We start from the raw sequence: 24,648 nt of genomic DNA, 5'->3' as shown, positions 1-24,648 counted from the left end.
TCTCACTTGCACATTTTGTTGTCTGCACTCTGGTTTATCTTTCATTAATCCTGTTATAGTTACTATTCTATAGGTTTGTTGAGTATGCGCATGAGAAAATGAATCTCAGGATTGTATATCGTGACATATTATGTACTTTGATAATAAAATTTACTTTGAACTTACCCATTTACATCTACCTGCATGGATGATTAGTTAGTCTTCTTATTAATATTCTGTGTATTGTAGAAATGTCTTTTGACTTGTTTTTTTTAACATTCTTAATCATCTTGGACTTTTGCCCTGTTTGTTACACATTCATGATCTCTATGCCTTCAGTTTTTGTCTTTTTATTTTATGTCTTTCAGACCTATTCTTGTTTCCTCAATGTCCGCAGTTAAGCTTCCATTCCCCTTCAATTTACTCATTCCCAACTGCATTAGCAAATGCACCCATGAGTGCATTGGTTCTGATCCTACAGGTTGTAATTTATTCCACTTCTACAGGTCCCACCTTCCAGTCAAGGTGTGTCAGGAATTAAAGTCTCTCCCTCCTGCACTAATTCTCCTGCTGTACATTCATCAGGTCTGTTCTTCTGGTCTTATACTCACCAGCACATGGCACAGGAAGTAATCCTGAAGTGGTTGTATTTTAACCTGCTTCCTTTTCAATTTCATTCCCAAATTCCTATATTCATGTTACTGAACCCTCACCCTATGTTATTGGTACTGTCCCCTCCCTCTTTGGAATGTCATGCAACTGCTGCAAGGCAGTTTTGTCTAGAGCATCAGGGAGGCAACATATCATCCTAGAGTCTCAGCCACAGAAATGCTGTGATGATCACACCAACTTTGTTTCATGGCAGCTCTTTGTCCTAGCCATCCTTATTACCATTCTCTCTGCAACTTGAAGCCGTCTTCTTTCTTTATCCAGTTCTGATATGTGGTCTTTAAGCTATGTTATTTAACCTTTTGAGTGATTCTGGTACTTTTTAAATTTTAGGTGTTTAGTGTCTGCAATGTTCCCATGGGATTTGGTTGATTATCTGGTCAGTTATAAATGTATCAGTTCTTTTTTACAGCATAGATCAGCAGGTGGTGTTCTTACTATTGATGATTATGTGTTCAAGCCCAGGGTCAGGCAAGCAAACTGGACTGTTGTATGTCTGAAGCGTATAAATTTAGCAAGCTACAGGGGGATTCACATGTTTATTCTTTTGGGGCTCAGTTTGAAGTCATTACTGATGCTTATGAGTTTCAACTTGCTATTTCACCAGGCTGCACAGTGAAACTGAGCTAGTGCTATATATTTAGGGAGTTTTACTACCATAGATATTTGGCCAGAAGAGTATTTATTTTAAAATTAATCTTCAATTGATTTCCTTTGTGTTGTCTGTATAATTAATTTGCTGTTAATTATTGCCATCAAAATATAATTACCCCAAAATACAGTACTGTCTTGGGTGTGTTTATGTGTATATGTGTGTGTATATATATTGCATAAGACTATTGCACAGAACTGTAGTAATTTTATGTATTGCACTGTACTGCTGCTGCAAAAAAACAAATTTTATGACATGTGAGGGATGATCCTGATACTGATATGGGTCTCTATTGTGGACTGATAGTGGGAAAGGGGCAGGGAGAGAAGAATCATTGTTGGGAATAGGGAAAGAAAGAGGGGAGGAAGTGGGAAACACCAGAGAGAATCAGAATCTGAATCAGAATCAGGTTTAATATCACTGGGATATGTTGTGAAATTTGTTAACTTTGCGGCAGCAGTACGATGAAGTACATGATAAATAAATGTAGAGAAAAAACCTGTTACATTAAGTATATATGTGTATATTAAATGGTTAAGTTAAAATAAGTAGTGCAAAAAAAAACAAGTTAAAAAAATAGTGTTCCTGAGTTCAATGTCCATATAGAAATTGGATGCCAAGGGGAAGAAGCTGTTCCTGAATCGCTGAGTGTGTGCCTTCAGGCCTCTGTACCTCCTTCCCAATGGTAACAATGAGAAGAGTGCATGTCCTGGGTGATGGGGGTCCTTAATGATGGATGCGCCTTCCTAAGGCACCACTCCTTGAAGATGTCTTGGATACTTTGGAGGCTAGTAAAAAATGATGGAGCTGACTAATCTTACAAGTTTCTGCAATTTACTTTGATTTTGTGCAGTAGTCTTCTCATACCAGACAGTGATGTAGCCAGTCAGAATGTTCTTCATGTTACAGACACTCTGTAGTTATCAATAACTCAATTGCTTGGAATCAAATGACCTTGCCTGGTGTTTCAGGGCTGGGTGTGTTTGCACCCATGCCATCCCCTGTCCCGGGCACTCCTCTGCCACCCGTCCCACATCCTTCCCGTGACAATGAGGTCCATTGAGCCTACACCACCCAATTAGATCTATGTGACCAATTAACCCATATGTCTGGAAAGTGGGAGGAAGCTAGAGCACCCTGAGGAAACCCATGCAGTCAAGGGGAGAGCATACAAACTCCTTACAGACAGCAGAGTAATTAAACTGAATTGCTGGTGCTATAATAGTGTTATGCTAATCGCTATGCTATCTGTCAACCTCCCCTTTAAATGTACAACACACACAAAATGCTGGAGGAACTCAGGAGGCTATAGAAAATAATACAGTCGACACTTTGGGCCGAAACTCTTCACATGTCTTGGCCTCCGCTGTGAATTGTTGCAATTAATTCCACAGATTCACTACCCTATGGCGAAAGAAATTCCTCCTCATCTCTGTTCCAATGGCATGTCCTTTTCTGAGGCTGTGCCCTCCGGTCCTAGACTTTCCCATATTTGAAACATAATGTGCATAGAAAAAAAAATGTGCGTAGATGGAAGTGCTTGTGGAACTGTGCCAGTGTTTCCAAAAGCTGTTAAGCATGAATTTTGTAAGCTATCATTCATGCAAAGATCTATATACCGTGGAGTCATTAATCACAATGTTGCTTGCCCCCAGTGCCGCATTTTAGGTACAAGTAATTGACGGAGTGTCGTGCTCCCTATGAAATTATTGGCTTCAGTGTTCATGGTGAACACTGAAGCCAATAATTACTGAAATTCCAAATCAACACTCAGCAAGTCATGCAGCATCAATGAAGAGAAAAAGAGGGTCAACGTTTAGGGTCAAGAACTTTTCACGAGAGTTGTAAGAGGTAGAGGATTAGCATGTTTTAAATTACAGTGATGGAGACATGGGGAAAACAGAATGTCTGTGATAGGGTGCAAACTAAATGTCTGTGGGATATATACTCTGGGTTTTCTCTGTTTTTCATTTTTCTATAATTCTGAGTCTCCTACCTTTTATTGTGTATTTTCTTACCTTATTTGTAGGAATATGAGAATCGGTAGATAGAAGAAAAAGCTGATCTGTACTTCAGTATGTAAAAACAGTATGCATTTCCTTTGACATCCCCAGGACATCCTGAAACATTTTACAACAGACCATTCACTTTGGAAGTGCAACCACTGATATTTTGAGGGCCTATTTTGAAGGCAGGTAATCAGTATATAGCACTTATTAAGTTCTCCACATAAAACTTAATTCACCCTTGCCGTCAACAATGCTGCTCTTCAGGAATGCATGCTCATTTCCCTGTGTACCAATGACTGTGGCCAAATACAAGCTAATTTGTTGTTCAGATTTGCAGATTACATCATTGTTAAGGGCCAGATCAACAACATGATGAGATGGAGTAAAGGAAATAGATTGCAAAACTTGTTTCATAGTGTCAGAACAACAACCTAGGGGATGAAACAGCTGGCTGTTGACCCAAGAAAGCTGGAGCAGTGTTGAGCACAGCCCTGTCCTCATCACTAGAGCTGCTGTTTCATAAGCTTCAAGATCCCAGGCATTAGTATCATCAGCAACTTCATTGGATTCCTCCATACTGATGCAATGATCAAAAAATCCCATTGCCAGAACAATTTGGTCAGCATTTGAGAAGATTAATTTGTGCTTCATGGCTTTCTTGAACTTATACAGATGTATCACAGAAAGAGTCCTGATGGGTTGCTTCGTAGCCTGGTGTGGTAAGTGCTTTGAATCATAGAGTACAACAGCACAGAAACACTGTGTTGGCCTGGTCTTCTGCTTAATTCCATGTACCTGCATCCAGACCATAGCTCTTTCCCTTTCATCCATGTACCTATACAAACTTCCCTTGCATGTTGCATCTACCACTTCTGCTGGCCACTTGTTCCACACTTACACCACCCTCTGAGTGAAGAAGTTTCCCTCATGTTCTCCTTTCACCCTAAAGCTGACCTCCAGTTCTACTGTCAACCATTTCAGGAGAAAAAGCCTGAATGTATTCATTCTACGTTATTCCCCTCATAATTTTGTATACAGTACCTCTGTAAAATCTCCCAATTCTCTTACATTCTAGGGAATAAAGTCAACTTATTGGAGCTTTCCCATAACTCATGTGTTCATGATTTGGCAACATCTTTGTAAATTTTATTTGTACTCTTTCAAGCTCATTGATTTCTTTCTTGTAGGGAGGTGACCAAAACTGCACAAATACTCCAAATTTGGCCTCTTTAATATACATCTTGAACATAACATGTCAACTCTGTACCTAATCCCCCGATTTATGAAGGCCAATGTGTCATATAGGGACAAGATTGAGTCAAGATTCACAATGAATAGCACATGTGACTTGCGGCGAGGACTGCATATCATCGCAGACTTCAAAGCCAAACATCGTGGCTTCTCTCCCAGATGAGCTAAATCGCTTTCAGGGAAGAAGTCATCTCTCTGACACAGTGGTGCCAAGAAAACAACCTTTCCCTCAATGTTGCAAAAACAAAGGAGCTGGTTGTGGATTACAGGAGGAATGGAGATGGGCTAACTCCTATTGACATCAATGGATCTGGGGTTGAGAGGGTAAGCAGCTTTAAGTTCCTTGGCATCCACATCACCAAGGACCTCACGTGGTCTGTACACACCTGATGTGTGATGAAAAAGGCAGAACAGCGCCTCTGTCACCTCAGACAGTTGAGGAAGTTTGGTATCGGCCCCCAAATAGAACATAGAAAACCTACAGCACAATACAGGCCCTTCGGCCCACAAAGCTGTGCCGAAGATGTCCTTACCTTAGAAATTACCTAGAGTTACCCATAGCCCTCTATGTTTCTAAGCTCCATGTACCTATCCAGGAGTCTCTTAAAAGATCTTATTGTATCTGCCTCCACCACCGTTGCTAGCAGCCCATTCCACGCGCTCACCACTCACTGCGTAAAAAACTTACCCCTGACTTCTCCTCTGTACCTGCTACCAACCACCTTAAAACTGTGCCCTCTTGTGCTAGCCATTTCAGCCCTGGGAAAAAGCCTCTGACTATCCACACGATCAATGACTCTCATCATCTTATACACCTCTATCAGGTCACCTCTCAACCTCTGTCGCTCCAAGGAGAAAAGGCCGAGTTCACTCAACCTATTCTCATAAGGCATGCTCCCCAATCCAGGCAACATTAAATCTCTGCACCCTTTTTGTGGTTTCCACATTCTTCCTGTAGTGAGGCAACCAGAACTGAGCACAGTACCTCAAGTGGGGTCTGACCAGGATCCTGTATCACTGTAACATTACCTCTCAGCTCCTATACTCAGTCCCAAGATTGATGAATGCCAATGCACCGTATGCCTTCTTAACCACAGAGTCAACCTGTGCAGCTGCTTTGAGTGTCCTATGGACTCAGACCCCAAGATCCCTCTGATCCTCCACACTGCCAAAAGCCTTACCATTAATACTATATTCTGCCATCATATTTGACCTACCAAAATGTACCACTTCACACTTATCTGGGTTGAACTCCATCTGCCATTTCTCAGCCCAGTTTTGCATCCTATCAATATCCCGCTGTAACTTCTGACAGCCTTCCACACTGTCCACAACACCTCCAACCTTTGTGTCATCAGCAAACTTACTAACCCATTCCTTCACTTCTTCATCCAGGTCATTTATAAAAATCACGAAGAGCAGGGGTCCCAGAACAGATCCCTGAGGCACACCACTGGTCACTGACCTCCATGCAGATATGACCTATCTACAACCACTCTTTGCCTTCTGTGGGCAAGCCAATTCTGGATCCACAAAGCAGTGTCCCCTTGGATCCCTTGCCTCCTTACTTTAGCCTTGCATGGGGTACCTTATCAAATGCCTTGCTGAAATCTATATACACTACATCTACTGCTCTACCTTCATCAATGTGTTTAGTCACATCCTCAAAAAAATTCAATCAGGCTCATAAGGCATGACTTGCCTTTGACAAAGCCATGTTGATTATTCCTTATCATGTTATGCCTCTCCAAATGTTCATAAATCCTGCCTCTCAGGATCTTCTCCATCAACTTACCAACCACTGAAGTATGACTCTAAGAACTTTCTACAGGGGCACAATTGAGAGCATCCTGACTGGCTGCATCACTGCCTGGTATGGAAACTGTATCTCCCTTAGTCACAGGACTCTGCAGAAAGTGGTGCGGAGAACCCAGCACACCTGTAGTTGTGAACCTCTCATGATTCAGGACATTTACAAGGGCAGGTGTGTAAAAAAGGCCTGTAGGATCATTGGGGACCCGAGTCACCCCAATCACAATCTATTCTAGTTGCTGCCATCCAGGAAACGGTACCGCAGCACAAAAGCCAGGACCAACAGGCTCCGGGACAGCTTCTTCCACCAGGCCTTCAGACTCATTAATTCACACTGATTTGAGTGTACTCTATATTACATTGACAGTTCTAGTTGTTATAAATTATTATAAATTGCTATGATTGCATATTGCTCATTTAGATGAAGACATAATGTAAAGATTTTTACTCCTCATGTATGTGAAGGATGTAAGAAATAAAGTCAATTCAATTCAAAAGCTCTCCTTACGACCCTATATACCTGTGATGCCACTTTCAAGGTCCCATTGTTTTTCTGCATATCTCAGAACCCTAACATTTACTACTTAATGATAGTGAATGCTCTGCAACTGGATCAACAGAACATGAAGAGAGCAATAAACATTGCCCAGTTCAACACTGATTTGTCACATTCCTTCCATCCAGTCCATCTTCATGATGTGTTGCATTAGGAAAGGTAACAGTATTGTCAAGAATATCTGCCACCCACTTTTCTCTGCTCTACCTTCTAGGAGAAGATAAAAGTGGTTTGACAGCCTGTGTGACCAGACTCATGAACAGCATCTTGCCTAATCTACTTCTAAGCAGGTCACCTCTTTCACATTCCCTTCTCAAAGGTGCCATCACATTCTACCTCTTTTTGCACTGTTATACTTCAAAGTTCAAAATACATTTATGTCAGTATATACAACCCCAAGATTCATTTTCTTTCAGGCATACCCAATAAATACAATAACCATAATAAAAAAAAATCAATGAAAGATCGCACCGACAGGGCAGACAACCAGTGCGCAAAAGACACCAAACTTATGCAAATGCAGAAAGAAGGAAGAAGTAAATAAGCAATAGATAATGAGAACATGGGATTAAGAGTCGTTGAAAGTCAGTCCATAGGCTGTGGGAATGTTCAGTGATGGGGCAAGTGAAGTTGAGTGAAGGTATCCCCTTTGGTTCAAGACCCTGATGGTTGAGGAGTAGTAGCTGTTCCTGAACTTGGTGATGTGAGTTCTGAGGTTCCTGTACCTTCTTCCTGACGGCAACAGTGAAAAGAGAGCATGGCCTGTGTGGTGGGGGTCTCTGATGATGGATGCTGTTTTCCTGTGAAAATGTTCTATGTAGATGTGCTCAATGATGGGAAGAGTTTTTCCTGTGATGGACTGCGTAATATCCACTACTTTTTCTAGGCTTTTTTGTTCAAGGGCATTGGTGTTTCTTTACAAGGCTGTGATACTCTCAGTCAATATACTCTCCACCACACATCTAGATAAGTTTGCCAAAATTTTGGATCTCATGCTGAATCTTCACAAACTTCTAAGGAAGTAGAAGATCTTCTACCCCAGCCACTACCTACTACCAACTCCCCCGTCATCAAGGAATCATCTTCACTACAGAGCACTACAGTATTTCCCCAGAGAAATGCTCTGGGAAAATTCAGACATGTCAAAGCATCGGAACCATGTGTGAACCCCAAGGTCCTGAAGGAGTGTGCTGAGCAGCTGTGTGGAGTTCTCCAGTGCATTTTCAATCTGAGTCCCATCCTGGAAAGGGCCCCAACTCTGTGGAAGGCATCATGTGTGGTCCCAGTAGCTAAGAAGGGCTGACCAAAAATCTTGAATGACTACCATCCAGTGGCCTGACCTCACACATCATGAAGACCCAAGAGAGGCTGGTCCTGGCTCACCTCCGACCCCTGGTCAGATCAGACCTCGATCCCCTGCAGTTCGTCTACCAGGAGCACGTTGGAGTTGACAGTGCTGCCATCTACCTGCTGAACAGAGCGTACTCTCATTTGGATAAACAGGGCAACATTGTGAGGATCATATTTATTGATTTTCTCAAGTGTCTTCAATACCATACAGCCTGATTGCTGGGAGAAAAGCTCAGTTCAATGCAGGCTGGCACTTCCATTGTATCCTGGATAATGGGCTACCTGATTGGCAGACCACAGTTTGTGTAACTTCAGAGCTGTGCATCAGACATGGCAATAAGAGGCACTGGGGGCCCACGGGGGCTGTATTGGCTCCCTCCCAGTTTACCCTGTATACCTTGGACTTTAGATACAATACTGAGTCATGGCATCTGCAAAAATTCTCTAATAACTCAGCAATTGTTGGGTCTGTAAAGGTATGACAAGAGTATGAATACAGGACCGTGGTGGAGGATTTTATCGAATGGTGCAAGCTGAATCATCTAAACCTCAACATCAGTAAGATAAAGGAGATGGTGATGGACTTTAGGAAGTCAGCTCCTTGGTCTTGATGACATTAAGAGGTTGATGTTGTGCACCACTCAGATTTTCAGCCTCCCTCCTAAAAGCTGACTCATCACCACCTTTGATTTGGCCAACAACATTGGTGTCATCAGCAAACTTAAATATTGCATTGGAGCTGTGCTTAGCCTCACTGGCATAAATATATAGCAAGTAGAGTGGGGGCTAAGCTCTCAGCCTTGTGGTGTACCTGTGCTGATGGAGATTGTGGAGGAGATGCTGTTACCAAACTGAACTGACTGGAATCTGCAAGTGAGTAAATTGAGAATCCAATTGCACAAGGAGGTATTGAGGACAAAGTCTTAAAGCTTATTCATTAGTTTTGAGAGGATAATAGTATTGAATATTGAGCTGTTGTACTTTGACTATTTAGTTGTTTTGCATTTGTTGCTGTATTATTATTGTACTTATTACTACCATTCATACAGTGTGCTTCATATGACCAAGGAATTTCTTTACACTCTTGTGTTTATGACAATGAACTAAACTAATCTAATTAACATCTTGTCCTAAGAATGGCGTATTTTTTAGTGCTGGACTAAATTCACAGTCATCCATCTGTGATTTTAGCTCAGTTTTTCAACTGAGATTTGTATAGCCTGATTTGCTGGGCTCACCTAACACAGCCAATATGGCAAAATCTGATCCTTAGTGCTGCATTATCTCACATTTGTCTGACTCTCTCAGAAATATTCCCTTTGCTCAAGCTACCTTTTTCCTACCTTTCCTGTAACTGAAAATAAACTTGCTTTTCTCTCTTTCCCTGTTCAGATGTTGGGTCTTGGACATGAATCAGTAAATCTCTTGCTCTTTCAGCAAGTGCTTCCTGACCACCTGAGCATTTCCTGTCATTTCTATTTTTATTTACAATTTCCAAAATTTGAATCTTTTTGCTTTGAACTGACTTACCTCAGCTTGAAAAGGTGTGTATTCCTATAGCACCCTTTCTTTCTTTGGGACATCCCAAATTATCTTGCAGACAATTAAGTACTTTTTCATCATAACAACGATAATGCTTAAAGAAAGACGACAACCAAATTGCACAAAACAAGTTCCCACAAACAAAAATGTTTTCCTGAGAGTTCAAATGGTAGGTTCCTCAGCTTAATGATTCAAAGCTGTTTAATAATTCAAAGCTGATACCTCCAACAATATTATTTCAGTACTGTACATAATGTACTCAAGATTCCGCAAGAGAATCTATATCCTGACCAAGGTGAGCCAAGTTTGTAAGGATTATTTTTTGTTCATTCTCGTTGTGAGAAGGTTGTGGTCTACTTGCTTGGAAACAATTATTTTACACTTTTAGTAATTCTATGACAGTTATTCTTTAGCAGTTTAATTTCAGAGGACATTAAAGATCATGCAGAGAGTGAGTCAAATCAAACCATGTCCAAATAGGTTCCCTTCCCTGAACGATGTAACTGAGCTAGTTTGGAGCTTTTGTGATCCTTTTTTAAGGAGCTAGCCAGAATTAGAAGATTTATTTTTAATCTCTATAAAGAGATCTTGAACTAATGGACCACTGTAGTTATAGAAAGAGCCACAATATGATCCAAGATGGCATTCATAAGCAATTAAAACATATAAAAAGGAATGACAGGAGAAGGGGAGATAAAAACAGTATGAAGGGCAGAATATAAAGGATGAAGTGATTGATTAATGAAGAAATGCCAGTAGGCATGGGTTTAATGACAAATGTAAGTTTTGGGTTGATATTTTAAATAAATGAAACAACTCCAAGGATTCATGAAAGAAACTTAGAATACTAAATCCAGTTTTGTTCTGTTTGTGTGAGTGAAGACATTGAAAAAGCCTCAGTAGAAACCAGAATGGTTTTAGGCTGCAAATAATCTATGAAGAGGCGTAGAGGATTAACCTCATATTTCTTGAAAAAGTAAGATTGAAGGGAGGAATGTGATTTTTGTTTTTAATATCCCAAATGGAATCTGTTGAGTGAATTATGAAAGGTTATTTGTTCAAAACCAAATGATACAATTAGAGGTTTTGAAAAATGCCAGATGGTATTTTTTTCCACACTTAAGCTGTAACCCTCTGGAATGTATTAAATGTGGATTTGGTGAAGCATCTAATTAGGTAGTGAAAACCAAGGAGAAGAATACTTCCATCTTTTGAATATATTTCAGATATTATTGCTAGATTTTGGTTGCTTATTCCACAACTCTCTTATGCCCATGTCTGTCTATTCCAAATATTCTTAGCTCTTACTATATTAAAATTTACAAAAAAACTAAAACTGATCGGAATACTCAGTAAGTTAGATGACATCCACACAGAGAGAAATGGCCAGTATTTCAGGGTGGTGACTTTCCATCAAAGTGTTTTTTCATTATTGAGCAGCACACACAAAATGCTGGAGGAACTCAGCAAGTCAGATAGCATCTATGCTGGACAATAAACAGTTGACATTTTCAGACTGAGACTCATTCCCCTCCATAGATGATGCCTACACCCCTGACTGTGGCTAGGCATAGCTCAGACACCTTCTATAAATTGACTGATAGCACCACTGTTGATGACAGAATTGCAGATAGTGATGAGGCGGTGTATGGGAGTGAGATAAATCAGCTTGTTGATAACAATAACAATAACCTTGCACTTAATGTGATCAAATCTATAGAATTGATTGTGAACTTAAGAAACAGGAAGTCAGAAGAATACACAACAGTCCTCATTGAAGCTCAGTGGTGAGAAGGGTGAGCAGCTTCTAGTTTCTGGGTATCAACTTTTCAGAGGGTCTATCCTAGGCCCAACACATTGATGTAATCATGATGAAGGCTTGCCAGCAGCTGTACTTCATTAGAAGGTTGAAGAAATTTGGTCTACTTTATCATCAAGATAAAGATTCTTATCAAGATTCTTACAAATTTCTGTAGATAAATGGGTGGAGAGAATAATGACTGGTTGGCTCACCACTTGGTATGGCGGCTCCAAGGGGCAGGATTGAAGGAGGCTGCAAAGGGCTGTAAACTCAGCCAACTTCATCACGGGCATAATCCTCCCCACCTTGAGGACATCTTCAAAAGATGATGATTCAGGAAGGTGCTGGTGTATCCATAATGAAGGAGTCTCCTCATCTGGTACTCTCACATGTCCTCTTCAAATTACTACCATCAAGAAGGTGGTACAGGAGCTTGAAAACCCACACACAATGCTTTAGGAACAGCTTCTTTCCCTCCGCCATCAGATTTCTGAATAATCCATAAACACCACTTGCTTATTTTTGTAATTTATAGTAGTTATTATGCCTTGCACTGTACTGTTTCTACGAAATAGCAAATATCATGAGGTATATCAGTGATAATAAATCTGATTCTGGTAAAGCTCCCGCAACATTCATTGAGGATCAGTACACCCTCCAATTTGACTTATTGTAGAAGTAATGTTCGTCATAATCAATTGTGCAGATCTAACCTTTAGCAAGTTTAGAAGACAGCTGTAAATCTGAATACTGAAAATCATTTGCCAGACCTGGTATAGAAAGAGCAAGACTCTATTTATATGGAGATGAACATCTGTAATAGAACTAGCTGTATGTAAAGTGATTTACACTTTGATTTAATTGCCCAAATGATTTTTAATTTTTACTTTTATTTTTAATAAATAGTCTTTACTTTAAGGTATTCTAATAAGGTTAATGCCTTTTGGCAGCATTTATTTGGCATGTCTGATTGTTGACTAAGCCAACAGTTAATTTTATTTTTGTTTGTGGATTGATTTTGCTTTTGCTCACTTGTGTGAAGGTATTATATAAGGCCCTAATGTGATGCTGGAGTTTTTCAATTTGCACTGGAAAGTCTTTGGACAACAAATTGTACACATAGATCTGGATGAACAAAAGGGTATCACACATAGCTCACCAGCAGCAGCAAATTCAAGCCCAAGGAATTTAAAAGATAGAAAATTACAAAATTAGGTATGGGAAGATGTTTTGATTTAAGTTCTAAAATGAAATATTGTTTTTTTTCTCAATGTGGTGGCCAAGTATAACAGGAAAGCAGCAACCTGTTCACTTAGAGCAGCTCATTACAAAAGTACATTTTATGAAGACTTTTTTAATGTAAATATTTGATATTTAAAAGTATTTTGATAAATTATGCAGGAGGAATCCTGCTTCATTGATTACCTTTTATCATTTATTAGCTGTTACAGTAATCAGAATATATTTTACTTGGTCTAAAAATGTGAAAACAAAATTTATTTTGTGCTCAGGCAGCTATTGGTTAGCTAAATTTTAGCAGTAAATTGATACATGGGTAACATAAACAGTTCGCAATAATTATCCGGAATTTATTGTAAAGAGATTTGTTTACTCATTAACTTTCACATAATTGAATGGAATTTATAGCTTTGATTGAAATTTAAAGCAAGTGCACATACATGTATGAGTTTATTTCTTTCATCTTTTTGTTATCTGTTTAGCGTGATGCCGCAGTACTAATTCCATCTAATTATTTTAACGTGAAAATATTACTGAAACGAGTGGTGTCTTTTAAGTGAACTTTGAGAGTATAAATATTTAATGTCTGAAAGTTGTTGGTGATAATGAATTAGGTAATAAGATACCAACAATTGTAGAAGATAATTTGGAGCTTTTTAAAAACAGTATTCTTAAAAAAAGTTAATCTTTTAGAAAAAAACTAATTGCCAATGGCCAAATGTTAAATATTTTAACAAATTTTATCATTAATTTTGGTGTGTTGCTTCCTGAATTACATTGTATGTAAACATGTCAAGATAAAGGCTCGTATTTGAACAACTATAGGTTGGAGTCAGATTTCTTTCTTCATCATGCATCCCAGCATCAAGTCATGAGCCTGTGTTTTGTTTGATCTTGGCACATGTAACTCGAACCATCTTCCATCCAATCAAATACCTTCTAATTATCAAAGCATACAGATAGATCAAAAGATAATTCAGCTAGGTGCTGCTAAAATTCAATAGAAGCTATTCCATACACACTTAGGGCAAACTCTACAGGTGCTTTGTATTCCCATTGATATACCTTTGAGTTGCTGCTCCAATGTCATAGATTTTCTGAGCTCATGTTAAGTTTCTAACTGAACACACATCAACTTCTCAGCAGGAAATGTTTGCTTGATAATGCTGAGAGCCTTTATTGTGATTGTCCCTATTTTCTCTTCTCATAAATATTTGAGAAGGAATTTTTCTGCTTCTGTTTTTAACAAAATTTTAAGTTCATTAATGATTTTGTATTATGCACTGTAAATAGAAGGGAACTTGTTTAATATGTATTTAAGTGTCCCAGCTGTGTTTCTGAAGTTCAATGTTTTTATTTGAAGCTTTGACAATTTCATTTCCTTATTATGTGTCACTTGATCTCTGGAAAGATGGATGGTGTTCAGGGCTTCAGATTGGGCTTGGATTGTTTATTTTACTGTAGTTCGAATTAGTAACCTTTTCTCCTCCTGTGTATTGGTCAGTTTATTTTGAGCATGTTGAAAAGGAGTGGTTAAAGAGAATTTAAAACTATGGCAGATGTAGGACTAGCTCTGTTCAACATTATCTCAAGCAAAACATTTATTACCTGACAAGTTAACTCTGCCTGTGCACAGAGAACCCACATATTTTAATCAAAAACAAATGGATCTTGAGTGTAGCTACATACATTTGTACTTTGGATAATATCAAATTTCAAAGCATTTTATTTGCATCGTTTTAAAAAAATCTCAATCTCCTGTAATTGATGTTTTTCATGAAGATTGCCGTGGTATGTCTGCTCTTTAGAGGAAGCAATTAAATATTGAAATTGATTAGACTTTGAAAAGAGAAAGAAGAATATTTGGGAACTTGATATTTAAGTTGTTTTAATTTATACTTGAAGTTGTTAACAATTTTGTTTAAATATAGGTGGAACTTGGGCTGCAAGGTACGTATGTTTTGAGGTATATCAAAAGTAAAAATCTAATTGCCAAACTTTGTATGTAGGACGATGGCTGGGTTTATTTTATAAACAAGGAAACAACCATCTTGCACCATCTCTTGTGCAGGATTTATTGGTGTTCTTGGAGATTTGCCAGTCTGCTCACCTGCCAGCAGGCTCAGGATGGCACTCGTGTTTAACTTTTATTTCTGCATTTAAAACTATGTTAAAACAGGGAATGCAATCTCTGGTGCTGTGTATTTGACTTCATGTGCCAATCCTCACCAAATCAACCCCTCCATGTTTAATTTTAACTTTCCTTTTAGGTTGCATATATACTTGCTTTAAAAATGTCTCCTTCTAAATGCTGCTCCCAACATCTTCAAGTTTGAACAAAATTCAATCTAATTTGAAAAATTGCCTCTGCTCAAGAGATGTTGGATTCTTTTTCACATGAACAGGTTTCAAGCTGTGCACATGTTCGTTTCACTTGTCTGGAAGGTGTGACACATCACTACAGTAATGTAATTAAGACTGACCTTTTGAATTTTCCCAAACTTGGGATATTTCCTTTCATCATCCTCTGAAGTTTTCTTTTGAAAATGGAAATGCAAATAGAAACCATCAGTGTGTTAAATGTGTGCCTTCAGTATGAATGTGGGCAATAAACAAACCACTTGCTAACTTGAAATATTTGTTATCTTCTGTCTGTGGTTCAATGGATTAAGGAATCGATCACTGGGCACTGAACTATAAAGATTAAAAAACATCCTCTGGAGTACAGGTGGCTCCCATTTTTTGAACGTTCACTTTACGACACCTCACTGTTATGAAAGACCTACATTAGTTAACTGTTTTTGCTAACAGAAGGTGTTTTCACTGTTACGAGAAAAGGCAGCGCGCGAAAAAAGATAGTGTGTGCCCTGAGCAGCCAAGCTCCTCTCCCGGAACTGCATTCTAGCTGCCATTGTTTAAACACGTGCCTGTGAGCATCTGGGCTTTATGTTGATTTATTTTGTGCATCCGTTAGCAAGATGAGTTCTAAGGCATCGGAAAAGCCTAAAAGAGCTCGTAAGGGTGTTACACTTAGCATGAAACTAGACATAATTAAGTGTTTCGATCATGGTGAACAAAATAAGAACATTGTCCGTGTGTTGAACTTGCCTGTGTCCACCATTCTCACTATTTATACGCAGAAAGAAAGAATCTTGAAAGCTGCCAATGGTTCTGCTCGTAGCAAACTGGTCTCTCTTAGTCAGCATTCAATAATGGATAAAATGGAAAGTGTTGCTTGAGTGGATTGATGGATGTATAAAGCATGTGTTCCGTTAAGTTATACTTTAAGGAGAAATCAGTCAGTCTTTTTCATAAGCTGAAACAGCACAGGACGATGGTGATGCAAGTGTTTCGAAAGTGGTATTTAAAGGTAGTCATGGGTGGTTTGTTCGGTTTCTGAGACGAGGGCAGCTTCATAGCTTAAAGTTTACTGGAGAGAGTGCTTTGGCTGATACTGAAGCTGCCAAAAAGCAATGCCAAAAACTGTGACGAAACTTATTGCAAATTAATGGAAAAAAATTACCGAGTACTCTATATGGAGATTCTTGAGAAACTGGGTGGGTTCTTTACAGTGTTTTTCAGGGAGATTTAAGAGGTGTTTAAAAACTATGAACACTCTTCATAAGAGCATATAGGGAGAAGCTGTTCCTTGAATCTCGAATGCATCGATATTTGGCAAAGGAACCAGCCCAGAGCTAACAGTAAACTTTATTTTTAAAGGTATGTGTTGTTTGCTGAAATGCATTGTCTACAAAGGTGATGGAAGCAGATTCAGTCTCCTATCTATACCCATTGTTATTTTATTCACCTCAATCATGTCCTTACATCACCTCATCCACTCCCAGGAAATCGGACCTATTCTTTCTTTGTAACTGAAATGCTTGTTCCGAGGTGACATTCTGGTGAATCCCTTCTGCGTGTTCACCAGCATTTATCACATTCTTGCTATGATGTGATAAGCGTAACTGCAGATGTTATTCCAGCTGAGGTCTGATCAATACCCTTGAGTTGGAGTATAACCACCCTGTGCTTATATTCAAAAAGGCCAGTGTCCCACTAGCCATGTATCTGTTTGCTTTGCTACCATCAAGAAGTGTTGAACTTGCACAACAAGATCACCTCTTCTTCAATACTCCCTAGGACGCAACTATTAGCACTCCCAAAGTTCATCATTATTCTCACATTTATTTGGATTAAGCTCTGTCTGTTACTTACTAGTTCATTTCAACAACGCAGTTTTTAGCTTAAGACTACTCTCCACACTAGCAACAATTTCACCAGTCATTGATAAGAAATTGACAAACATCATAGCTCCCAGCACCACCTTTTAATAAAAGCTTGTAATTACCAGTAGAAATCCAGATTCAAACTCGAACTGCAACGAGCTTTTGTCGATGTTTTCCTTTATGCTTGAAATATGTCCTTGTATTTGGTAGTGTTACATACCCCGTGGGTATCTTGTGACTGTCTTATGACCATGATGTAATTGAGTATCTGGTGCGGATGATGGAATGGTCTTGTAATGGTGGGGTGATGTAATTTCCCGCCAGTGTGAGGTCACATGATCTAATTTTCCCACCAGTGAGATGTCATGTGACAGCCTGTTTCAACAGGTATAAAACAGGAAAGCCTTACTGTGACGCAAGTCAGTTCATTGTTTAATTCGTCAGTTATTCCGTTATGCTGTGTACTCGTCTTATGACGCAGTTATGTTTTAAAGTGGAGTTTTAATTTCTGTATCAAGTCTCAAAGATTATTGCCGGCAGTTTCGCCACAATGCTGCCAGTTTTAGTCTAGACGGAGAGTGAAGAACTTATCGAAGTATGGAAATGCGAAGGATCGAGTAAAGTTGGTGTAGTCGGCAGTAATACATGATCGACCTTATTTAATCTTTGTTCAAGGAAGTAGTAACCTGCATCCGAGATAGACCCTGCATTGTGAAATGCAGCGTTATTTGCCAGGGAAAAGGTCAGTTTCTTTAAGCCGTTTTAATTTCCTTCGTTGTAAGTCCTTCGGGCAAGGCATATTTCGGCTGGGATCAGCAGTAACATCACGTCGTCGAGGAATTCATTACTTCAGGAAAGTCTCTCCTAATTGACTGTGTAAATGTTTGGACTTCTGCATTTGCCACTTTTAAGAACTGTGTTCGCATTTATTGCTTTAAGAACTGTGTCCACATTCATCGCTTTAAGAACTGTTCGAGTCGCCGTATAGCAGTTAACTTCCGGTTAAGTTAGTCATTTGTTTACTTTTCATTTTTATTGAGCAGTGTTTAATAAATGTTTCTTTTTTTAATTAAACCAGTCGTCAACTCTATATTCATTGTTGCCATATCATAACAGTAGAGGTTGCCGATTTGGAAGATGCCATGCTGTAAATAACCTTTGTAATTACTGCAGTGCATTCTGTAAATGATACTTCTGTATGCATAGCATATTGCCAATTGTACTGTTAGAATTATTGTATTTAATCTATTGGCCAAAGCCTCTGAATAACATCAAATAGAGAGAACACTTAAAACAAGAAAAAATTAATTTACAAAAGAATATCTGCCATGAAATATTTTGTTCAAGATCTGCCTATGAGAATCATGTAGTGTTCTCTTAGTTGTCCTTATCGTAACCACCATTTGACTTGCCAGACATATTTTGATTATTAAATATAGTACCACATTAAGCTTATACGTGATGACAGTATGTGGTATTTTTCTGAATAAGATGATAATCATTGCCCCCATGCTTCTGAACTGCACATCTTGCATTCCTGAAATACTGATTACTGCTACTTTGTGGTTTTGTTACAGGCGAAGACACACGTACAGTGGCAAGGTAACGTTATGTTTGTGTTTAACAAGACCCGCATATAGATTACATGAAGAAACTATTGCTATCAACAAAATTGTAAGATGAATAAGTGAAGATGCTTAGGTTCTAAAGCAGAATTATCTCTTTTGTTGGGTGCTAACAGTGAAAATTCTAATTTCATGTGATATATATATATATATATTCATTACAGGCCATTATCCAGAGGAGGATAATTTATAGCATGAATATCTTAATTAATTTCAAATGAACTTGCTGGTGTCTAACTGGAAGGAGGCAGTGTTATTCCATGTATTATGTAAACATATTACTTTACCATGGAAGGTCTGAAGACTATAATATTGATAGCATCCAGATGGATTTTGGGTTGAAGTCTTGGGCAAAAATTACACTTCAGCAACTTTTTAAATCTGAAAAATGCAAACTTTGATTTTGAGGATGGACTCAACAACAGTTTACATTCCTAGTTTACATTCATCGTAAAAAGCCCATGGCTTTTCGAAGAAAAATAAATTGGGAAAATGAATTGAAAGCAAATGAATTGAAATGCTGCAAATCCATCGTGGAAACAAAGGAAATATTGTTTCAGGAAAATCAGATGGATTTCCAGAAGTTACACTTTATATTTAAGTAGTTTCACTCATAACAAGTGTCTGATTTCACCATATGACAATAGTTACTTGAGTATTGTGGCACACATTTTAATGAGCTAATTCATTGAGAAAGGGATGTACAATGAAATAAATTTGTGCCTTCCATTTCTGGAGCTACATTTTGCATGTTACCATAGGCAACAGTGAGAGATTAAACTAAGATGTGTCTGACAAGACAGTTACTCAGTTACCAATGAGTACGAATCTATAGTACAGAATTAATGCAACAATAAATTAGACTTTTTTTGCAGATAGATTTGTGTATAGCTGCAGAAGGATGCACCAATATTTTATGAAGCACAGGATTATAAAATATTTGAACAAAAAGTCTATAATATGAAGTAGTGATATCTTAACATACAGAGCATCTGATAACTAATTTCTGCATGATAACTTGGTCCTACTTACAAGTAGATATTTAGTTTCCTTCAGACGCAAGTTAAATTAGGATAATTTGCTTTTGCTCTAAAGGTATTTAACCTGTCTATTATGAAGGAAGCACATTTCATTTTCTGTTGTTCAATTTGTTCTGTACAATGAAAAATAAGAACTTATATTATAAACTGTCATTGAAATCTTCCAAGTATCCCAAATTGTGTGTATTGTATTCTTTTTTTGATGTGTAGTCACTGTTGTAACATAGCGAATGTGTTAGTCAATCTGTACACTGCAAAGTATCACCAACAGTAATCAGATGGTTTTAATATTGTTGAATGAGGGATAAATATAGGTCAGAACACCAGGGGACCATTGCTGCTCTTCATTAAAATGCCATGGCATCCTTTACACTGCTCTGAGAGGGCAACAATGTGTGGTTTGATGTTTCATCTGGAAGATGGCATTAAGAGTACAGCATTTGCATTTGTGGACAGTAGATTGGAACGTGCGTACACTAGTTAGCTATTTACTGCTTTGACCCTGTTCCTTCATGGATAGCATGATGGCTAAACAGTGATCCAATTCTATGTACCTGCTTTTGGTTCTTAATATTTTAATATATTATAAGTCAGAGGTATTATTTTCATATTTATTTTCATAGCCATAATGCCCAGAGTTATTCTCAGTACTTCAGGTTTTAACTAACTTTGGCTTTGTAACTTAGAATCAGTGAAATAGGAACAGACATGGTCTATTTTGCCATGAAGTATTATCATGCCTGATCATCTCTCTCGATACTCTTTCTATATACTCAAATGTCCTATTCTTTCTTTATGCCTTTTGAGGCCTTTAACTTCTATAAATTTTCAGTTTTGTAAATATTTTCAGCAACCTAGTAGCCTTCACTGATATAAAATACCAGAGATCCATCACCATCTGAATGAGAAATCTTACCTATAAATCTCTTACTCAGTACTCTTGAGACTTGGCATACTAGCTGGTAAAACCTTTTCCTTATATTCAGTCTGTCTAGTCCTGTAGGAATTTTGTTTCAATTGGATCACCTTTTGTTCTTCTAAGTGCTATTGAATACAGAAATCTCTCTTCAAATGGCAGTCATGCCAACACAGGAATTAGTTTGGTGAACCAGCGCTTCAAACCCTTTATAGTAAAAGTATTTTTTCTGAGATAAGGAGGCAAGATTACTGAGTACTGCAGGTGTGTTTTCACCAAGGCCTATACAATCATAGTAAGGCATCCTTACTCCATACTCAAATCCTCTTGCTGTGAAAGCAAACATGCTATTTTACTTCACAAACAAGAGAAAATTTGCAGATGTTGTAAATCCAAGCAATACACACAAAATGCTGGAGGAACTCAACAGGTCAGGCAGCACCTATGGAAAAGGGTATAGTTGACATTTTGGGACTAGACATTGACTGTACTCTTTTTCATAGATGCTGCCTGGCCTACTGGGTTCCACCAGCATTCTACTTCTTTATTCCTTGTACCTCCATTTTTTTTCATTGACTGGTGTACACTAAAATCCAAACTTCTTTGTACATAATTATTTCTCAATTTAATACCAGTGAAATAATATGGCTCTTTCCGTTTTTCCTGTGAAAATGGATATCTTCACATTTATCCACATTATACCGTCCACTTACTCAGCCCGTCTAAGTCACCCTTCTAAATGGCTATAGCATTCCTTCTGTGTTTCAGACAATCAGATAGAGAGGTCATTTGTGTTGCTGATTATGGTGTATTTTTTCCTGACCTTCTAATGAACTTTGTGTGTAAAAACTCCCCCAAGTTTGTTTGGACTTCCTGCTCTGTCTCTTTTCATTATATGCAAGCGATTTCATTACATCTTTCAATAGGGTCATAATAGATGAACTGTTATTTAATGAAGCTGAAATCCATTTTCCACTGCTTTGCTATCACCAACAAAGCTTAATGCATCATTAGCAAACTTGGACACATGGTTTTCTATCCGAATATGCAAGTCTCTGTACATATAATGAACAATTGTTATACCCAATGCAGGATACTGTGCTAGATTAAACATTTGACCAGTATCTCCATCTATTTCTTTCTTCTCATTCAGTTTCCTGCTCAGGTAAATAACTTGTTTAAATTCCTTGAGCTTCAATGTACAGTCTCTTTTGAGAGAATTTGTTGGTTACTGTTGAGAATTAAGATTCACAACCGTTCCTTGAGTTTCGATGACTTTAATTAAGGTTTCAACAATGTAAATTGTAAACTTGTTCATGACATAAAGATAAGTAGAATGCTAAGTTGCAAACAAGAATATGGAGGCTCCAAAGCAGAGGTGTGTAAAACTAGAGGGCATTAATTTAATGCGTGAGGATCTAAGGAAGAATTTTTTTTCATACCGAGGATGGTTAGAATTTGGAAGACGCCACATGACGATGGTGAAGGTAGGTACACTCACAACATTTAAGTATTTAGGTAAGTACTTGAATCATTGAGGCATACAAGGCTATGGACCAACTACTAGGAAATGGGTTAATGCAGATAGGTACTTGATAGCATGGATAAGGTGGGCTGAAGAGCCTATTTCTGCTGTATGATTTATCATATGAGCAACCCTTATGAACCCATGTTAATTCTCTGATTAGCTAAAAATGTTGAAATTTCAATAATTCAGTCCTTAGTTATAGAATTTTGTCATTTCCTAGCAGCAAGTGTTAGACTAACTGATTTACAGTTCCCCAGTTTCTCTCCTGTCTTTCATAGAGAGCAGAATAAGATGTGCACTTTTACATTCTGTAGGGATTTCTCTCAAAGTTGGAAGATTTTGCAAGGTTTTATTTATTGTGACTGCAGTTTTTCCAATTCGGTATCATTTCCCAGGCATGTCTCACATGCAATCCCTTTTTCTTCAGCAAAGACTTTTGCAGTCGTTATTCTCTTTGTAGGTCACTGCACTCCCAGATTTTATTTTAATCCACAAGGTTAGAAATCATGCTTCCTTTATAGTGCCAGTTGTAAGATTGGGTTTTGATTCTTGCTGCTGTCTGTCAGGAGTTTGTAGGTTGTCCTCATGACTGTGTGGATGCTTTGATTTTCTTCCACATTCTGAAGGCATGTGGTTAGATTTAGTGAGTTGTTGCATGTTGTGTTGGTGCTACAAGCATGGCAACACAATGGGAAAAGGGATGTTCATAACATTGATCCCTGGAGCAATTCCTTTAAAATACCTCATCATCATCACCACTTTTGGCTGTTATGTGGTCAACTTCATATCCTCTTTATATCAAATCCTCTTCAGTGCATTGGTTTCAATTTTACTGATAAGCCTCTTTTGTAGCACCATATCAAAAGTCTTCTGGATGCCTATATACACCAGATTGACTACATTTCTCTTAACAAATCTATCTACTATCACATAAAAAACCCACGATGTGCTCAAGTTATTATTTCCACTCATAAAACTTGCTCCAGAAGCTTTAGAAAATAGAATATCCAAAATAACTTTATTTTCTATTTTTAAATGTAATTGTTGTTTGTGGAACAAGAATACCTAAGCACTTACTTCTCCAAAGGAGTTTGGAAGTAATCATTCTAAAGACATAGAAATTGCTGCCAAAGTTTCTGTTAATTGGTTATTCCCACTTGCCCTCGAGAAGGAAGTGGTCGGCATTGAACTTTAGCTGTCTTTGTGTCAGGACTCTCCACAATACTGGTGGGGTTCCAGTTTTTAGGAATTCTAAGAAATAGAAAGATTTCTTCCAAACTCTTCACTTTTCTCTCTCTTAATTGTGTTTCTATTGAGCCATCTAGATAAAGTAGTCAACGAGAGATCAAAATGTTCTTTTTGGAAGTGATTGTCTTGTCTGATAACCTGTAGCAAAAACATTTTCTGACTTTTGAATGCAACTCAGCATGGGCTATGTCACCTTTAGAAAAGAGAAGACATTTATTGTACCTTTCACAATCTCAAAGTGCTTTACAGCCAACCTTTTTAATTTTATAACTCCTGTAGTGTAGTAAGCATACCATTCCATATTTGGATTGCATCCTCTCAGAAAAACAATGTGCCAACTAACATGCAATCTGCTGGAAAAACTCCGTGTCGGTGGGAGACAAGAAATTATCAACAGGTCAAGCTGAACCTCTGCATCAGGATTGAGCTTGAAGAGACAAAATGGCCAGCGCTGAGTGGAGAAAGGGAATGGTAAAGAATAACTTTCAGATTAGTATACTGAGGAGGAGTGGTATCAGGTAGGGGATTTGAGCAGTGATGAAGTTGGAAGACTATGGCAGATGTATAGAGACAGACAAAAGGTGAATCAATTTTCTTGAAGCAAGGGGCGGGGGAGGGAAGTGTGAAAATGGGAGATGGCTGATGGAGGGAGATAAGCAGGAGCATTAGTCCTGATTTCTGATATGTAAAGAGATGGGAACTGGAATCATGAGCGGATAAGGGAGAGGTGAAAAACAGTTGGAACAAGATTTGAGGTGGGGGGCTGAGGAAAAGGATGAGAGGGTTACCTATGTGTGAAATTCGTCATTGGAGCAGGACAAAGGGGACAGAGTTGGTTAAAGGAGGGGCTGGGGGTGGGTCGGAAGAGGCACAGAAATAGCAGTATTAAAGGATCATTAGGAGAAGGGGGAAAAGAATGGAAGGAAGACAAAGGAGAAAAAGGGAAAGTGTTGTCTAAAATTGGAAAACTTAATATTCATGCCATTAGATTGTATATCATTCAGGTGGAATATAAGACGTTGCTCCTACAGCTTTTGGTGGGCTTAAATCGCGGCAGTAGAGAGTGCAAAGGATGGACAAGTCAGTGCAGAAATAGGGAATGGAATTGAAATGTCCTGCAATGGGAATTTGGAATGGCCATTGCAGACTGAATGTAGATGTTCTTTGAAACTACGCTTCGTCTTGTTGATGTTGAAGAAGCACAG

The 24,648-nt window shown here is 38.4% G+C and overlaps 1 protein-coding gene across 4 annotated transcripts in view; it reads left to right on the top strand.

The window, feature by feature from the left end:
* The window catches only part of cep112 (centrosomal protein 112), a 526,403-nt gene that overhangs the window by 56,464 nt on the left and 445,291 nt on the right, over positions 1-24,648 (top strand). For all 4 annotated transcript variants that reach the window (XM_059948278.1, XM_059948276.1, XM_059948277.1 and 1 more), the window contains exon 5: positions 18,664-18,688. In XM_059948278.1, coding sequence (XP_059804261.1) covers positions 18,664-18,688 — 25 coding nt within the window. The remainder of the gene's footprint in view (positions 1-18,663; positions 18,689-24,648) is intronic.

The sequence above is a fragment of the Hypanus sabinus genome, chromosome 23 (assembly GCF_030144855.1).
Source record: "Hypanus sabinus isolate sHypSab1 chromosome 23, sHypSab1.hap1, whole genome shotgun sequence".
Lineage (NCBI taxonomy): Eukaryota > Metazoa > Chordata > Chondrichthyes > Myliobatiformes > Dasyatidae > Hypanus > Hypanus sabinus.
The sequence above is the reverse complement of the archived record's forward strand: the minus strand, read 5'-3'. Positions and strand labels throughout refer to the sequence as shown.